Source organism: Narcine bancroftii, chromosome 1 (genome assembly GCF_036971445.1).
Source record: "Narcine bancroftii isolate sNarBan1 chromosome 1, sNarBan1.hap1, whole genome shotgun sequence".
NCBI lineage: Eukaryota > Metazoa > Chordata > Chondrichthyes > Torpediniformes > Narcinidae > Narcine > Narcine bancroftii.
In genome coordinates this window covers 390452392-390470221 of record NC_091469.1, presented here as the reverse complement: position 1 = coordinate 390470221, position 17830 = coordinate 390452392, and the positions used below count along the sequence as shown (strand labels likewise).

The 17830-nt window shown below is 39.3% G+C and overlaps 1 protein-coding gene across 1 annotated transcript; it reads right to left on the bottom strand.

Annotated features, from left to right (window-relative positions):
- Positions 1–6557: 6557 nt before the first annotated feature.
- Positions 6558–17630, bottom strand: bet1 (Bet1 golgi vesicular membrane trafficking protein). The gene is made up of 4 exons (XM_069913654.1): positions 17356–17630; positions 10732–10826; positions 7578–7634; positions 6558–6733 (listed from the first exon to the last, which is right to left on the bottom strand). Exons 1-4 carry the CDS (start codon positions 17372–17374, stop codon positions 6578–6580), a joined length of 327 nt encoding a protein of 108 aa, XP_069769755.1. The 5' UTR covers positions 17375–17630; the 3' UTR covers positions 6558–6577.
- Positions 17631–17830: the final 200 nt, after the last annotated feature.

Below are 17830 nucleotides of genomic sequence, written 5' to 3'. Positions count from 1 at the left end.
CTAGGCAGAATACTTTCCTTCCACTATGGCTCTCTGCTTTTTACCTGCAAGCCAACCTTTTTTTTTTGATTCACACAGCCAGGTTCTGTGGATTCTATACCTCATGACTTCTGAACAGGTTTCTCATGGGGGACCTAGTCAAATGCTTTACTAAAATCCATATAGACCTCATCTACCACCCTACCCTCATAAATTTCTTTTTTTACCTCCTCAAAAAACTCAATTAGGCTCGTGAGGCATGACCTTCCCTTCACAAACCATTCTGACTATCTTTGAATAGACTGTACTTATCCCTAATGCTCATAAATCCTATCCTTAAGAATCCTCTCCAATAGTTTGCACATCACTGACATAAGACTCACTGGTCTGTAATTCTCAGGATTCTCCCCATTACCTTTTTTAAACAAGTGGATTACATTTGACATTCTCCAATCCTCCAGCACCTCCCATGTGGCCAAAGAGTACTCAAAGATCACAGCTATCTCTTCTCTCTTTGATAGAATAAATAAAGCTGGTCATTAATTTCCTGAGATTTATAGGTAACTATTGAATTCTTTTTAACAGCATTAATGGTCCGCGATACCTGTTCCATTTTAAATTGCCACACAAGTACCTTATGTGCCCTCTCACCCAATTCATAATAACGCTGCTTAGATCGATTAATTAAATGCTCAAATTGATAGGTTTGTAATGTATTGTAACATAATTTTAAATATGCCAAAGCCGCTTTTTTTTTAATCTTCTGTCACATCTTTCTGAAAATCTTCCTCTAACTCAGCAATTTGTTTCTCTAACTCCAAACTTTCTCCCATATATTGTTTCTTAACTTTCGTAGTGTAACTAATAATCTGCCCTCTTAAATAAGCTTTCAAAGCATCCCATAATACAAAACAACTATCTACAGAATTAACATTCTCAGCCAAGAACAAAGTAATCTGTTCTTTAACAAAAGTAACAAACTTTGGTTTTTTTCAATAACATTGTATTAAACCTCCATCTGTAGGATGAACATATCACTTCGGAACTTACACATGAAAAAAAATGATCTGATATAACCCTACTTTTATACTCAGCCTGTAATATTCTACCCTGTAAATGTGCCAATAACAAAAAAAAAATCTATTCTGGAAAATGAATCATGTCGAAATGAATAAAAAGACAAATCTTTCTCCGGAGGATTAACTCTTCTCCAAATATTCACCAAATTTAAATCTTTCATCAAAGCCCCAATTTGTATCGCCATCTTTGATTTTCTTATAGTTTTCAGGGACCTATCCAATAGGATCAATTAAATTCAATCACAATTAAAATCTCCCCCGACTAAAATATTTTCATTAGCCTGATTTAACAACAAAAAAGCTTCTGAAATAAAACAATCATCATCTATGTTAGATGCATAAACATTAAGCAAAGTCCAAGCTTCAGCAAAAATTTTACAATTGACCCTCAAAACTCTCCCAGCATTTCCCTCCAAAGACTGTAATTCAAATGGCAAACTCTTATGAATTAAAATCGCTACGCCTTAGAATTAAAAGAAAACACATGACGAACCAAATCTCTGAGGCCTGGGGTCTCCCATCGATGACTGTGGTTTCAACTGGACATGAAGGCCTCAATTCTTTTACACTTTTATGAGGTAGTTTCTTCTGTAATTGAGCCTTCATATTTTTTTACATTAGTAGCCATTACAGTCCTTCAGTATTCCAAAAACTGTGAATACTACCTTTAATCACTTTTATAAATGGGTATTTTAAAAAACTAGCTGGGGGAAGGTGGATTTGCACGTCTGTCTTCTACACCATCTTGCCACGCCCCCCTTGAACACACCTGACAAATTCAGCCCTATCTATCCCTATTGCAGCCAGGGAGTGTCAGTCAATATTAGGGACATTGAAATCACCCATAACTACATCCCTGTATTTCCTGCACCATTATGGAATCTGCATACTTAACTGCACCTCGGTGTCTCGAGGGCTATTTGGGGCCCTACAGTCTACTCTTAGTATAGTGATTGCATCCTTCCTACTTCTGACTTCCACCCACACCATCTCAGTAGATTCCCTCTGCAGTGTCCTTCCTTTCTACAGCCATATTATCCGACTTGTAATGCTACTCCACACAACCCCCCCCCCCCAACTCACCTCCCATCCTATTCCTTTAAAAACACCTAAACCCTGGTACCTATCCTTCCCTCCAGCCAAGTTTCTGTAATGGCCACATCGTAATTCCACGATGGCATGCCTTTATTGGTCAGGTTATTCAGTATGAAAGTAAGGAAGACACACTGTAGCGATTACAGGAAGGATGTAGAGGCTTTGTATAGGGTACAGAAGAGATTTACCAGGATGTTGCCTGGATTAGTGGGTTTGGGCTACAAGGAGAGGTTGGACAAACATAGATTGTTTTTTTCTGCAGTGTCACAAGCTGAGGAGAGACTGAATAAAATTATGAAGATTATAAAATTAGATAGGGTAGACAGAACCTTTTTCCATGCGTAAAAATGTAAAATATCAGAAGGCATGATTTTAAGACAAAAGGAAAGATTTAAAGGGGATGTGCAGAAGTATTTTTTTATATATAGAAGTTATTATGCACCTGACAGAGGCTGCCAGGTGCAGTGGTGAAAGCAGACGCAATTATAGCATTTAGGAGGATTTTAAATATGTGAATTTGCAAGGAAAGGAGGGTTATGGATCACTTGCAGATTGAATTTAATTTAATGCACAGCACAAATATTGTGAGCTAAAGGACCTGTTCCTGTGTTGTTTTGTTCTATGTTCTTCAACATTGTTCTGCAATAATGATGTGAAATAAAAATATTACATAGTTTCAAAAGATTAAAACAATAAAGGGATATTCATACTATCCCTTAGCATTTCAAATACATATTTCTATATTTATTCTTAAATGAACATAGTCAGGCAACAAGATCTGGGTATCATTTGTGCTACAAAATTATGTTCCACTTTTGTGCAAGAACAACTGATCAATATTTAGCTCAATGAATCATGGTGTTGTTGAGAAATGCATCAGCTGGTGTTGATAATGCAACTGAGTTAATGGCACCAGGAACACCCTGATATATCAGCTCATGTCTGGAAAAACAAAATCTTGTATTGCTATTACATTGACAGAGTCAACAAATAATGTTTTTGACAATATTTTAGGAAATAATTATGGGACAGTCAAGCAACCAGAAATAAAGATATTAAAAAAAATTAAATAGACACATTCTGCCCTTTTCAGTTGATTTTGGTTAACAGATTCCATCTGTTTCCATTGTCAGTGAAGATTATCAAAACATCTATTTCCTGAAACATTATGTAATTCCATCATTAGTTTATATGAAAGGGTGCTGTCTTAATCTCCTGCTGTTCAGTAATGAGTCCAGGATCCTGTTTTAGTTCCCCCTGATGATCAAATAAATGCTTTGTACCTCTCATGCATCCCAATGCCTTATCTACAATAGCTTTAGACTAGATACTTCTCAAAACTTTTCTCTCAATTCCTGCTTTGATTACCTCTTGCAATCCATTTGGGGTGTTTTATTAGATAAAAAACAGCTACACAACTTTCAAAAGTTGTTTGCAGCCAGAGATAATTATGGTTAAATGCATTAAAATGCGTCTAATGCAAAGGACATTTGGATTTTTGGACACTACTTTTGCTGCAGGTTTACAAAAGGATCAAAACCCTGTCATCAGGTTGTAAGACATATGTTAAATATTTTATTTTCTAATTTCAGTACAAATAAACAGAGGTCCATAAATTTTAATGTTAATTACAAAGAACAATTGTACTCTATAGATGAATTTAAAAAATCAGTTCACTAACAGACTACAATTTTAATCATGCAGAATTAATTGGTCTTGAGAGAAAATTATAAAAGTACAACTTATGAAAACAATCAGGGGAATACTAATTACAATATTGTACTGTGGCTGATATTTACCAGGAACCAGATTAAATCTGATCACATTGAATTAACATAATATACTAAAAGTGAGGCAAACCAAGGTTGAACAATTGCAGCACTTTTGGAATGCTAAGAATTTTTAATTTAAACATACAGCACAGTAACAGGCCTTTCTGGTCTACGAACCCGTGCCACCCAAATGCACCTATCTATAACTCCCATACGTTTTGAAAGGCGGGAGGAAACCGGAATACCTGGAAGAGATCCACACAGACAAGAGGAGGATGTATAAACTCCTTAAAGACAGTGCCAGATTTGAACCTCCACACAGACAAGAGGAGGATGTATAAACTCTTTAAAGACAGCGCCAGATTTGAACCTGGTTCGCTGGTGTTTGTAATAGTGTCGCGCTACCACACCACCTAACTTAAAATTATCTCCAAAACTTGTTTTGTTTTAAAAATTATATTGCTTCCAAAAATAGTAAGGATAAGTTGTACAAGAAAATTTATTATCTCAAATTCTGATCCAACTATCTAGATCAATACACAAATGTGCTGGAGAAACTCAGCAGAACATGCATCATCCTTAGGAAGTAAAGGATAAACCAACAGTTTGGACCACAGTCCTTCGTCAGGTATAAGCATAAATAAGTAGGAGCCTGAATAAAAAGATTGGGGAGGTGCGGGAAGAGGAGACAGGAGGGAGGGGCAGGGGAGGAACACAGGCCAACCCGTAAGAGGTCTGTGCTCCACTTCCTGCCCCTTCTTTCCTCTGCTCCACCCCAAACCACTTATCTTTTTATTCAGGTGTCTGCTTGCTTATGTTGAAAGCAGACAAAGAGCCCAGGCCTGAATCGTTGGTTACTCTATAGATCTCATGATGCCGTGTGACCTGCTGAGTTTCTCCAGCACATTTGTATGTTGCATTCAGCCTCAGTATCCACACTTTCTTCTGCAACCTGTAAAACAGCTCTCTATTGAAATGCACCCAAGTTTCCTGTCATTTTCAACCACACCATATCCATTTTTAACCATGATCATGTTAGAATTTCCAAATTCTAAGGAACTGGTTTAATGAGTAAAGCAATATATTTTACAATGAAAATTTTGAGTAAATTTTTGAGGAAATATACTCCTATTTATTAAAACATTTTTGCATTATGTTGTACCTGTATTCTAAAAAACCTGCCCCACTCAAGTTCCTATCTTAGCTAAAGGAATCCAGGCAACCTCATTAGTGCTGCACTTTTTTTTTAATATGTTTGAAACAATCTTGAGAGGCAATTTCACTTTTCAGTGTAAGAAATGGACAAACAGACAAGCTTCTGAAATGTATTAATACATGGTTATACAATCATCAGCTAGAGTAATTTAACCTAAATTTTTGTGCAGTTATTCAAGATGGAGATGTAAATAAGATATTTTCCTTGGTGGGCGAATCCAGGACAAGTGGGCACAGTCTTAGAATTAGAAAGTACCCATTTAAAGCCGAGATGACGAGAAATTTCTTTAGCTAGAGGGTTGAGGATTTGTGGAATTTGTTGCCACATACACCTGCGGAGGCTGGATCATTGGGGGAGTTTAAGGGGAGATTGACAGGTATCTAATTAGTCAAGGTATTAAGAGATATGGAGAAAAGGCCAGAACTTGGAACTAGATGCAAGACAGTTTAGCTCATTTGCAGAGCAACTCTATGGGCCGAAATCAGAAATCCTCATATATCCAAAATGTTTTCAGAGCAGGATGAAAAAAAAAATCACTCGAAATGAAATTAGAACGATTGTCCTCATTTAAGGTAACTCCCTCCTCTCTCTCATTCCGTTTCTTTTTTACTTTCCCCTATTGACTTTTCTCTCCAACTCTCCCTCTCAAACTGCGTACCACTGAATCTCAGCCGCAAGTAATCAGAAGAATCCCTTGTTCTAGTGTCAACAAGGAGAACAGCCTCCCGGCAGCAGCGAGCTCCTGGCAGCAGCGGGGTTATCGGTCTCCCAGCAGCAGCGGGCTCTTGGGTGGGACCCTTGGGCTCCCAGAAGCAGCAGGGCCTTGGTGGGGAGCTGTCTGTGATTGGTGGCGACCAGCTTTTTTTGGTGAGAATTAAATATTATTTTACTGCTTAAAAAGCCTTCCCTTGTTGTTTGTTGTTTAAACACTGTTACAAGTGATTTGCTACTGCTACAGGGCTACTTTTAAAAAATGACCAGTTCTTGGTAAAAACATTTATCCATCATATGCCAGGTCCTGACCATCTCCAATAATCAGGGTTGTACTGTACCTGCAATTAGCAGTCCACTCACTCCACAAAAAAAGGAATATTAATTTTAAATATCAGAATAGTCAAGTCATTATTGTGACTACCTCCAGAGAACTCACATGGCATTCAATCTCCTTTGCACCCACACAGTGTAGAAATAAAGCCATTCATTTCCTCAAGGGATTACCTCAGAAGATGACTATTACTGACATTTTTCATTTTTAGAAACCTGGTAAGTTCTGAATTGCAAACTCTGAGAGAACATGAAGCTGCAATTTGCAACTTTAACACAATGTAAAACAACAGTCTTCAACATTAATCACATCTAAATGATCTTACAAAAGAAGTTCTGTACAGCAATTTGTAATAAATTAGATCCAGATACTAGAGTCAGACAAATTTATTTCACCTCAGTTTAATTACCCAATAAAGTACAAAGAAGACAAAAAATGCAAAAAGCATCATATAACATAAGACTTTTGTTTGGCTTCCACGAGATAAATGCTTGAGTCTACCCATAGTTGCTCCTAGTAGTCCACCTGTAGATTCAAATCCTGCATCCTGTGAAAAATGTATGGATACATCATTGAAAATAGCCAACTCAAATGTATACACTGGATTCCTTAACATAAATAGGTTCTTTCACATTATGCATTTTTTCTTAATGTAAAATCAATTCATAGTTCCAATCTAAAAAGCAAAGGTTTGAAGAATTACCCTACTTCAACAGTTATTTACTTCAAATAACAAATGATCTTCATCAATTAATCTGTTCCAAGAGCCTAGAAGTCATTGTGTAAGATTATTTCTTTTTAAATCACAAACACTTATCACAATTAATCTTTCATTTATTCCAACATAATTCAATGTGCCTTAGTATTTCTTCACATGCGGACACTTGGTGGTTTTACAGATACTGCACTAATCAATGAAGCAGCAAAGGGCCCTTCTACTTTTACTGCCCATCTCCTATTTGCATACTTAAACATGGCTTTCTGCACAAGGAAATAGACTGGTAAATTTTCACCTGCATATATGTTGTAATCACCACAGTGACAGAAGTATGTTGCGACATTCCTTGACAAATAAAAAATGGAAAAAATAATTTCCAACCCCCTCCTGAAATAATGCTTTGGTGTAATGTAAGCATTAATGCTTATTTAAATTCTAAAATACAAATTGTGGAAATTAGAAAATGGTACATGGTTCAAAAAACAGGATGTGCTATCATTCATGTTATTTCTTAATGTCCATTAACGCTTGTCAGCTGATACTGACTTTTTTAATACACGCAGCCAGAATCACTTCAACTCCCAAAAATCTCACCGATCCTCCCAAACTTCCTCTGATCAGATAAGCAGAGAAAATACTTTTATTAATATCTGAGAATAGACTCAAAACATACCATTTCGTCCAGCACTTTGTTATGGTATTTGACTTCAGCTCCAATATCAATGGAAAGCTGTTCAGAGAGGAAAGACTAAGTGTTCATTTGTCCTTAGGCATCTTATATTTTAAAATACCACGTATGCAGCAAATTACGAACATGCCATTTTCATCCAATCACACATTTCTGTTGTCTACTTAACAACAAAACAATATTTAGGTTGAGATGTTCACATCATGGAAATAAGCAGAAGTCTCATCGCGCCAGTTCAATTCTGACTGAGTGCAGCTTGTACATTGTGTCTCTGACTCTGAAATCAGGGAACGCTGGTTTCCTCTGGCATCTCAACGACATGCAGAAAGGCAGGTTAACTGGCCACAATAAATTACTCAAGGAACTTAGTGAGCACGAGAATCTTTCAAGGGGTAGGAGTTTTGGAAAAGAAAGAGAATATTGGGAACTTTGTGGAAAATAAATTGGTTTTGTGTTAATGGGTGCTTGGTGACCAAAGGTCCTGCTTCTGTGCAGTACTGACTCAGTGTATGCTTATATCGCTGGTCCTCCTGGTCAGTGAAAGAGAAAAGAACCACAGAACATTACAGCACAGAAACAGGCTTCTTTGGCCCTTCTCGTCTGTACTAAACCATTTTTTTTTGCCTAGTCCCACTGACCTGCACCCAGTCCATAGTCCTCCCTACCTCTTCCATTCATGCACCTGTCCAAATTCCTCTTCAATATTAAAATTGAGCCTGCATTCACCACTTCAGCTGGAAGCTCATTCCAAACCCCCACCACTCTGTGTGAAGAAGTGCCCCCTCATGCTCCCCCTAAACTTTTCCCCTTTCACTCTTAACTGATGTCCTCTGGCTTGTATCTCACCTTCACTCAGTGGAAGAAACCTATCTGCATTCACTCTGTTTATCCCCCTCATAATTTTAAATATCTCTAACAAATCTCCCCTCATTCTTCTATGCTCTAGGGAATACAGTTCTAACCAGTTTACCCTGTAACTCAGTTCCTGAAGTCCAGGCAAAATCCTAGTAAATCTTTCCTGCACTCTTTCTATCTTATTGATATCTTTCCTGTAGTTATATGACCAAAACTGCACACAATATTCCAAATTTGGCCCCACCAATGTCTAATACAACTTTAACATAACATTCAAACTCCTACTTCGATTTATGAATGCCAATATGCCAAAAGTTCTCTTTACAACCCTATCCACCTGTGACACCGCTTTCAGGGAATTATGTATCTGTATTTCTAGATCCCTCTGTTCTACTGCACTCCTCAGTGTATGTCCTTTCTTGGTTTGTCCTTCCAAAATGCAACTCCTCACACTTGCCTACATTAAATTCCATCTGCCATTTTCAGCTCATTTTTCTAGCTGGTCCAGATCCCTCTGCAAGCTTTCAAAACCTTCTTCACTGTCCACAACACCTTCAATCTTAGTGTCATCTGCAAAATTGCTGATCCAATTGACCACATTTTCATTCAGATCATTGATATAGATAACAAACAACAATGGTCCCAGCACTGATTCCTGAGGCACAACACTAGTCACAGGCCTCCAGTCTGAGAAGCAATCATCCACCAGTACTCTCTACCCTCTCCCGTCCAGCCATTGTTGAATCCAGTTCACTACTTCACCACCTGAACATTCCTGACTAATCTCCCATGCAGGACCTTGTCAAAGGCCTTACTAAAATCCATGTAGACAACATCCACAACTTTTCCTTCGTCAATTTTCCATTAACTTTCTCAAAAAACTCTGTAATATTGGTTAAACATGACCTACCACGCACAAAGCTATGTTGACTATCTCTAATCAGTCCATGGCTATCTAAATAATTGTACATCTGATCTCTTTGAACACCTTCCAATAATTTACCTACTACTGACATCAGTCTCACTATCTTATAATTTCCAGTTACTTTTAGAGCCTTTTTTTAAACAACAGAACAACGTGAGCTATCCTCCAATCCTCCGGCACCACACCTGTGGCTAAGGACATTTTAAATATTTCTGCCAGAGCCCCTGTAATTTCTACACTAGACTCCCTCAAGGTCTGAGGGAATATCTTTTAGGATCTGGGGATTTAGCTTCCCATTGTTTGCTTTAAGACAGCAAGCATTTCCTCCTCTTTAATCTGTATAGGTTCCATGACCTCACTGCTTGTTTTCATTACTTCCTACAACTCTGTACCCTTTTCCTAAGTGAATACTGACACAAAAAAAAATTAAGACTTCTCCCATCTCTTTTGGCTCCATACAAAACCTTGGATAAATCACTGCTGTGCCTAATGTTTACACAATATATTAAACTCCCTTAAACTGTCTCGAAAAGGCAATCCGTTGTATCCTCCATGACATTTGATTAGGGTTTTTTTTTGTCTATCCTAAGTATATTTTTACTGTATTTCTAGCTCTACATCCAGATACCTGGAAAGAGAAATCCAAAGGTATGAAACAAAGCATGAATGAATGTTCAAAAGGAATGTTCAATTATTTTAATTGAATCCCTCACTTCAAAGAGTCAATCAAGTTGATATCCAGTTATAAGAGTGCATATGTATTTGATATAATAATAAAACATAATTATTTAAACTCTAATTGCATCACAAGTGCAACAGGAGGGTGTATACAACGTTAATGTAACTTAAAGGTGGAAAATAGAGATGAAAATCATAATAGAAGCCATGTTGCTAAGGTTTTTCACTTCAGGACAAGACTTCATTGTTTACTTTTTATAGCAAAATTATCAATGCCATATGTTGTAACTCAAAGAAGAATTTTCTCTTGAATTTTATAAAAGATACATTATTAAAATTCAACAAACCACAAAATTCATAATGCTTTCAAGAGGATAATTGTTTTTATTTATTAGTGATTTGTCATATTATTGATTACTCAATAGTTGGATAAAACTGATCTATGTAGAAGAAATATAAAACTGAAATACCAGTAATAGAGCTCCACGCTTTAAAATATTGGCAATTTAACATAATCCGTTTATTTAAAAAAATACTATTTTCAAAAAGCAACATGAACAAGTTGTATTCGTGCTTAAAGGCACATTAATATTATTCAGAACGAAAGAAAAAGGAAAAATAAAAATTTTAAAATTCAAAACCAAAAAATGTAAAAAACTGTTCACAAGTATTTGAACTCACTGATTTTAATGTGGTTACTTTTTCTCGAAGTCCCTCCGTTAATTTATCATTTTCTTCTTCATAAACACTGTAACCACCTCCACTGTATCCTTCCCCTGTGAGCGTGAACATTAATTGTGGAGAGATGAAACAGATATTTGTATTATAACAAATCGTGTCCAAAATAAGAACATTATACATGTTTCTTCCAACATTAATGAAGTCCTGGGTGGGATTACAGGACATGAAATATCAAAAGATGATAGTGTTTATTAAAAAAAATACAAATTCTATTTTACCTCATGAAATTCTGTCAATGTTACCTTCCAACCTCATTATATATCATTACTAACTTCATCATTAATTTACAACAGAAAACAATTTGGAAATGTGTTGATTTATAAGATGATTTTAAGTGAAAATACTAATTCAGTACTTTTATTTTTCAGATAATAATGGTAATGAGTTTATCATATACATTATACAATGTATATGCACTAAAATTCTTACTTGCTACAGCTGAAAAGATACTTTGGAAAAATAACTATAAAATTTAAAAAATTGTATGGTTCATTGAATTAAAGAGAAACAAAAATAAAGTTAATAAATAATTTTCATCATGCAAAAAGGTTTTCTGGAGTTCGATCAGTGCATGATTAGTACAAGGAGAAGTACCTTGTACCTTGATACCTGTTGGAAAGAAACTGTACTTGAACCTAGAGGGCTAGCCTTCTACCTGAAGGCAACAGTGAGAAGAGGGTGGGGAGGGGGTCATTCATAATGTTGGCTGCTTTCCTGAGGCAGCATCTTCAATAGATAGGAGGTAGGAGCTTGTTATGATGGACGAGGCAATGTTTGTAACCTTGTGACACTTTCTGCATTCCTGGGCATTAGAATTTCCAAACCAGGGTGTGATGCAACCAGTCAGCTTACTTTCCACAGAGAGGTTTGATAGTGTATTTGACGACACGCAAAATCTTCTCAGATGCCTCAGAAAGTAGAGGTGTTGGTGTAACTTCTTCACAGTTGCCTTGATGTATTGGCTACAGGAGAGGTCTTATGAGATGTGGAAAATCGAAAGTTCCATCTAGCTCCACCTCCATTCCATCAACATGGAGAGGTGTGCGCTTCCTTGGCCTCTCCTTCAATAAGCTTCTTGATCTTGATGACAATGAGAGCAACAGTAACCAGGTTCACAATCTCCATTTCATTTTGACTCATCAGTTTCAATAAATGGCCAACAATGATGGTATTGTCAGTGTATTTGCAGAACACGTTAGAGGAAAACTTGCCTATGCAGTCATGAATGCAGAAGGAGTAGATCAGGGAGTAAGCCTTGGGGACCCTATGTTGATGAGCTGCCAATGAGGAAGTTTGGGATCCAGTTACAGAGGGATGAATAGAGTTCCAGGTTCTTTAGTTGGGTCATAAGGTTTGGTGCTATAATTGTGTTGAACAGGAAAGGGCATGAGAAGGCCTTGGCAAGTAGGATTAAAGAGGCATTTATGAAGAACAGGATAACACCAGTGAAGGTGGTGCTGCTAAAGGATAAAGGAGGCCGTATATGCCTCGAGGCAGAGGAGGTTGGAGAGGCCCTAAATAAATACGTTGGTTCAGTATTCACACGAGAAAAGGGACTTGATCAGGGTGAGGTCAGAATAGAACATAGAACAGGATTGTGTACTGGACCATGTTGATATCAAGGTAGAGAAGGTGTTGGATCTTCTTAAAAACAGGGCCAGATGTAATATACTCCAGGTTTCTGTGGGAAGTGAAGGAAGAGATAGCTGGGGCAATGGCTATGATCTGTGAGTCCTCTTTGGCTGCGGGGAGATGACAGAGGATTGGAGAATGGCAAATGTGTTCCCCTAGTTTAAAAAAGGTAATAGGGAGAATCATATACCATTGAGTCTTATGTCAGTGGTGTGCAAACTATTCTCTAAGGATAGGATCTAGGATAATTTGGAGAAGTATAGCCTACTCAAGAATAGTCAGCATGGTTTTGTGAAGGGAAGGTCATGCCTCAAGAACCTAATTGAGTTTTTTTGAGGAGGTTACAAAATAAGTTGATGAGGGTAGGGTAGTAGATGTGGTCTATATGGGTTTTAGTAAGACATTTGACAAGGTCCCCCATGAGAGACTCACTCTGAAAGTCATGAGGCATGGGATCCATGGAACCTTGGCTGTGTGGAGAGTAGTAGTGGACGGAATGCATTCTGCCTGGAGGTTAGTGACTGGTGGGGTTCCAAAGCACACCTGCCTTTTGTGATTTTTATAATGACCTAGATGAAGAGGTGGAATGATGAGCAAGTAATTTTGCATATGATACAAAGGATGGAGGAGTTGTGGATGGTGATGAATGTTGTCATAGGTAACAAAGGATAGATAGGATCCAGTTGGGTTGAAAATTGGCAGATGGAGTTGAATCCGGATCACCACAAAGGTCTATAGGATGTTGGGTTCCATTAATAGGGGAATTGAGTTGAAGAGTCACGAGATCATGTTGCATCTCTACAAATCTCTGGTGAGACCACACTCAAGAGTATTGCGTTCATTTCTGGTCAGCTCATTTATAGGAAGGATGTGAAAGCTATGGAGAGGGTGCAGAGGAGACTAAGATGTTGCCTGGATTCGAAAATGCCTAATGAGGTAAGGCTAACAGAGCACGGACTTTTCTCTTTGGAGGGAAGAAGGATGAGAGGAGACTTAATAGAGGTCTACAAGATTCTGAGAGGTGCAGATAGCGTGAATAGCTAGTGCCTTTTTCCCAGGGCAGGAAAAGCAAATACCAGAGGACATATGTACAAAATGAAGGGAGAGAGGTTTACAGGAGACATCAGGGTGTTTTTTTTCTTTTACACCGAGATTTGTGGGTGCCTGGAATGCCTTGCCATGACGATGGTGCTGGCATTTACAAGACTGTTAGAGAGGCACATAGATGGAAGAAAAATAGAGGGTTAGGAGGTAGGGAGGGTTTAGAAATTTTTTAAAGGAATATATGGTTCAACACAGCATTGAAGGCCAAAGGGCCTGTACTGCAATATACAGTTCAATGTTCTATGAACACTAAGCTGTAGTCAATGAACAACAGCCTAACATAGGTGTTCCTGTGATAGGAGTGACCTTCCAAAGTGGAGGGTCATTGAAATGACATCTGCTTTTGAACTGTTTTGGCAATATGAGAATCGAAGTGTGTCCTCGAGAGAGGAGTTAATGCACTCCATAATCAACCTCTCAAAGCACTTCATCCCTGTCGATGTCATTGTCATTGGCAAATCACCTTGCTCTTCTTGGACATCAGAATAATGCAAGTCCTTTCGAAGCAGGTGGCGACCTCTGACCATTGTAGCGAGAGGTTAAATATGGCCAGAAACACTCCAGCCATTGTTGCTCAGGTTATAAGTACACAGCCAAGTCCACTGTCTGGGCCAAATGCTTTTTGACCATTCACCATCCTGAAGAGAGTAGGAGCATAGAGTGTCACTGAAGGCTTTGAAAGCTTGTAAGGGTTCACTGTTCCATTAGCTTTCGGGATAAAAATTAGGTAATAGACGCAATTACCTATTTACACCTTTCCATCGTTGCCTTTCACCAGTTTTCAGACTTATATTCAGTTTAAAATATTGTACAAGCATAACTTTTATCCAGTTCAATTTTAATAATAAACATATAAATAAAAGAACTAAACAGATAATTAATGTAAACAAACTAACTGCGCAATACAGAGAGAACAAAGAAAATCAATAAAGTGCACAAGTAAGTCCTTAAATGAGTCTCTGATTGATTTTGTCATTGAGGAGTCTGATGGTGGAGGGGTAGCAGCTGATCCTGAAACTGGTGGTGCGAGTCTTGTGGCACTTATACCTCTTTCCTGATAGCAGCAGCGAGAACAGAGAGTGTGCTGGGTCTTTGATTATTGCTGCTGCCCTCCAACAGCAGCATTCCCTGGTGATGTACTCAATAGTGGGGAGAGTTTACTGTGATGTCCTGGGCTGTATCCACTACCTTTTGAAGGGCTTGAGGCTCAGGGGTATTGTGTTCCCATACCAGACTGTTATGCAGCCAGTTTCCACCACACATCTGTAAAAATTTGCCAAGGTTTCTGGTGTCATACCAAACCTCCAAATTCCTGAGGAAGTAGAGGCACTGACATGCTTTCTTCATGATGCCTAGTGTGTGGGTCCAGGAAAGATCCTCCAAGATAGTGACTCCCAATAAGTTTGCTCACCCTCTCCACCTCTGATTCCCCCAGTGATCACTGCATTGCATATGTCTAGCATTCCTATACGAAATTCAACTATCAACTACTTAGTTTTGGTGACAATGAGTATAAGATTGTTGTTGGTGCACCATTCAGCCAAGTTTTCAGTCTCCATGCTGACTTATCCCCTTCCTTTATTCAACCCACTACCATGGTGTCATCAGCAAATTTGCAGATGGTGTTATTGTCGTACTGAGCTACACAGTCGTCGGTGTAAAATGAGTAGAGGGCTAAGAACGCAGTCTGTGGTGCTCCAGTACTGATAGAGATTGTGGAGGAGATGTTCTTACCAAGTGAGGAAATCCATGATCCAATTACACAGGTCTTAAGAGTTTGCTGATCAGTTTTGAGGGGCTGATGGTATTAAATGCCAAACTGTAGTCAATAAAGAGCATCCTGATGTCTGCATCTTTGTTGTTCAGGTGTTCAAAAGGTCCATCTCATACCACCAGTGTCACATTGGCTGCATCACCATCATGTTAGTACATATTTTCCTGAAACTGTTCCATGCTCCTGTTGCCTTTAGCCCTAAGTAATGATACAGTACAAAAACAACCCAGTCATCTACGCTGACCAAGTTGACGACCTGAGTTGACTCCCATTTATTTGTGTTTTGCCCAAATTCCTTTAAACCTTCCTTAATCTAATATCTGTTAAATGTTATAATTGTACCCCTCTACCACTTCCTTTGGTAGCTTGTTCTACATAGCTCCCACTCTGCATGGAAAAACTTGCTGACTTCCTGCCTGGATGACTCTCCACCTCCCAAGCTCCTTAGCCTTTGGCTCAGCTGAGCTCCGACTTCCACCATACCAGCCCTCCCTATCGTCTCAATAGGTCAAAAGTATATGCCATCTCACTGGCATACAGCGATAAATCACATAGTTCCACACTGATTTTGCCCCTTTCCCACTGTTTTACATTGATTTCTAGTAACAAACAAAAGTCTGAGATTTAAATTGATCCTGCGTTCAAATCCTGTCATCCACCATAACCTTCTCTCCACTTTTCCCTTCATTATTCCTCCTTCTTCCCATCAATGGTGCCAATCTCATCTTCTGGAAATACTTGCTGCCAACTTCTTGAAAAGTTTCTCTAAATCTTGAAATATGCCATCCTAACGGCTTGCTGTTTTGATTTATTGTTAATTTTTCCTCTCTCTCTCTGAAATGATTGGAGCCATTTTCAGATATTACAGTGGTATATATTTGTACAGGACTTTAACTACAGCAATATGTTTCAGCAATCTTCAGAGAAGCATGATTAACAAATAAATATACCCTGCAACAGAAGGAGAAACAAAGATACAAGGGCTGACAATAAACCTTGCTCAAATAATTATCTAAATAAGTATTTTAAGGCTACTAGAACGCTTCCACCAGCGTTGTCTCCGCTCCATCCTCAACATCCATTGGAGCGCTTTCATCCCTAACGTCGAAGTACTCGAGATGGCAGAGGTCGACAGCATCGAGTCCACGCTGCTGAAGATCCAGCTGCGCTGGATGGGTCACGTCTCCAGAATGGAGGACCATCGCCTTCCCAAGATCGTGTTATATGGCGAGCTCTCCACTGGCCACCGTGACAGAAGTGCACCAAAGAAAAGGTACAAGGACTGCCTAAAGAAATCTCTTGGTGCCTGCCACATTGACCACAGCCAGTGGGCTGATAACGCCTCAAACCGTGCATCTTGGCGCCTCACAGTTTGGCGGGCAGCAACCTCCTTTGAAGAAGACCGCAGAGCCCACCTCACTGACAAAAGGCAAAGGAGGAAAAACCCAACACTCAACCAATTTTCCCCTGCAACCGCTGCAACCGTGTCTGCCTGTCCCGCATCGGACTTGTCAGCCACAAACGAGCCTGCAGCTGACGTGGACTTTTACCCCCTCCATAAATCTTCGTCCGCGAAGCCAAGCCAAAGAAAAGAAAGAAGAATTTTAAGGAAGAGAAATGAACATTTAGAAAGGAATTTACAGAAGACCCATGAACCCCAATGGCGAAATTATTAAATTCAAGGATAATCAACTTGAGGAATCCAGGGTTCTTGCTGGACTGCCAACAGAAATAAGGGTGAGGGAAGAATGATCATTGAAATTAATAGTTCTGCATTTATGTACATTACCTTAGTGTAAAAAATATATCCCACCTGCAATTTTGACCCCCATCAATAAAATACGTTCTCATAGATTCTGGGAACGACTTACAGACAGTTCTACCTCCTCCTTTACTTTAATACGGATTCTTTCCATAAATCACCCAGTTGAGTTCTGCCAGCCAAGCCAGATCTCGGGGCATATTCTAGGGCAGCGGGTGCGCTGCTTTCAGCGAACTTGGGGGCTCTCATGGTGACTTTGACGGCTTTTTTTTTTAATATATCCTCTTCTTACCTAAACCTGCTCGTCTCATTTTTGCCGACTGCCTGATTTAGTGTCGCCCTCCTCTGAGGACAGCACGCCAGGTAGACGATGTTTCACACAGGCCTTTCTTTCCGTTTCCTGCGCTCCGGCGCCTGACTTCCTGGAAGCGCCACGACATCACTGGGGTCGGGAACGCCGCGCGCCGACTGCTGGGAGAAGTTCGTGCCAGTCGGTCCAGTGGGCGCGCGGGGCCGCTCATGCGCGCGCCGCCTCCTCCGTGGTCACCAGCACTGCTCTGCGAGCCGTTCACCCCACCCCCCCAAGTTAGAACTACATCTCCCAGATCTCAACATGAGTGTATCGACGTCACGCTCGTGCCCATGGACACGTGGAAATATGAGTTGTCTTAACTTCACCCATGGGAGGCGGTACCTTCCTGCTCTGTTTCATTTGAGCACATTTTCTGTTCGGGGTAATGAGGTATCAAGCAACAGCCAGATGGAGA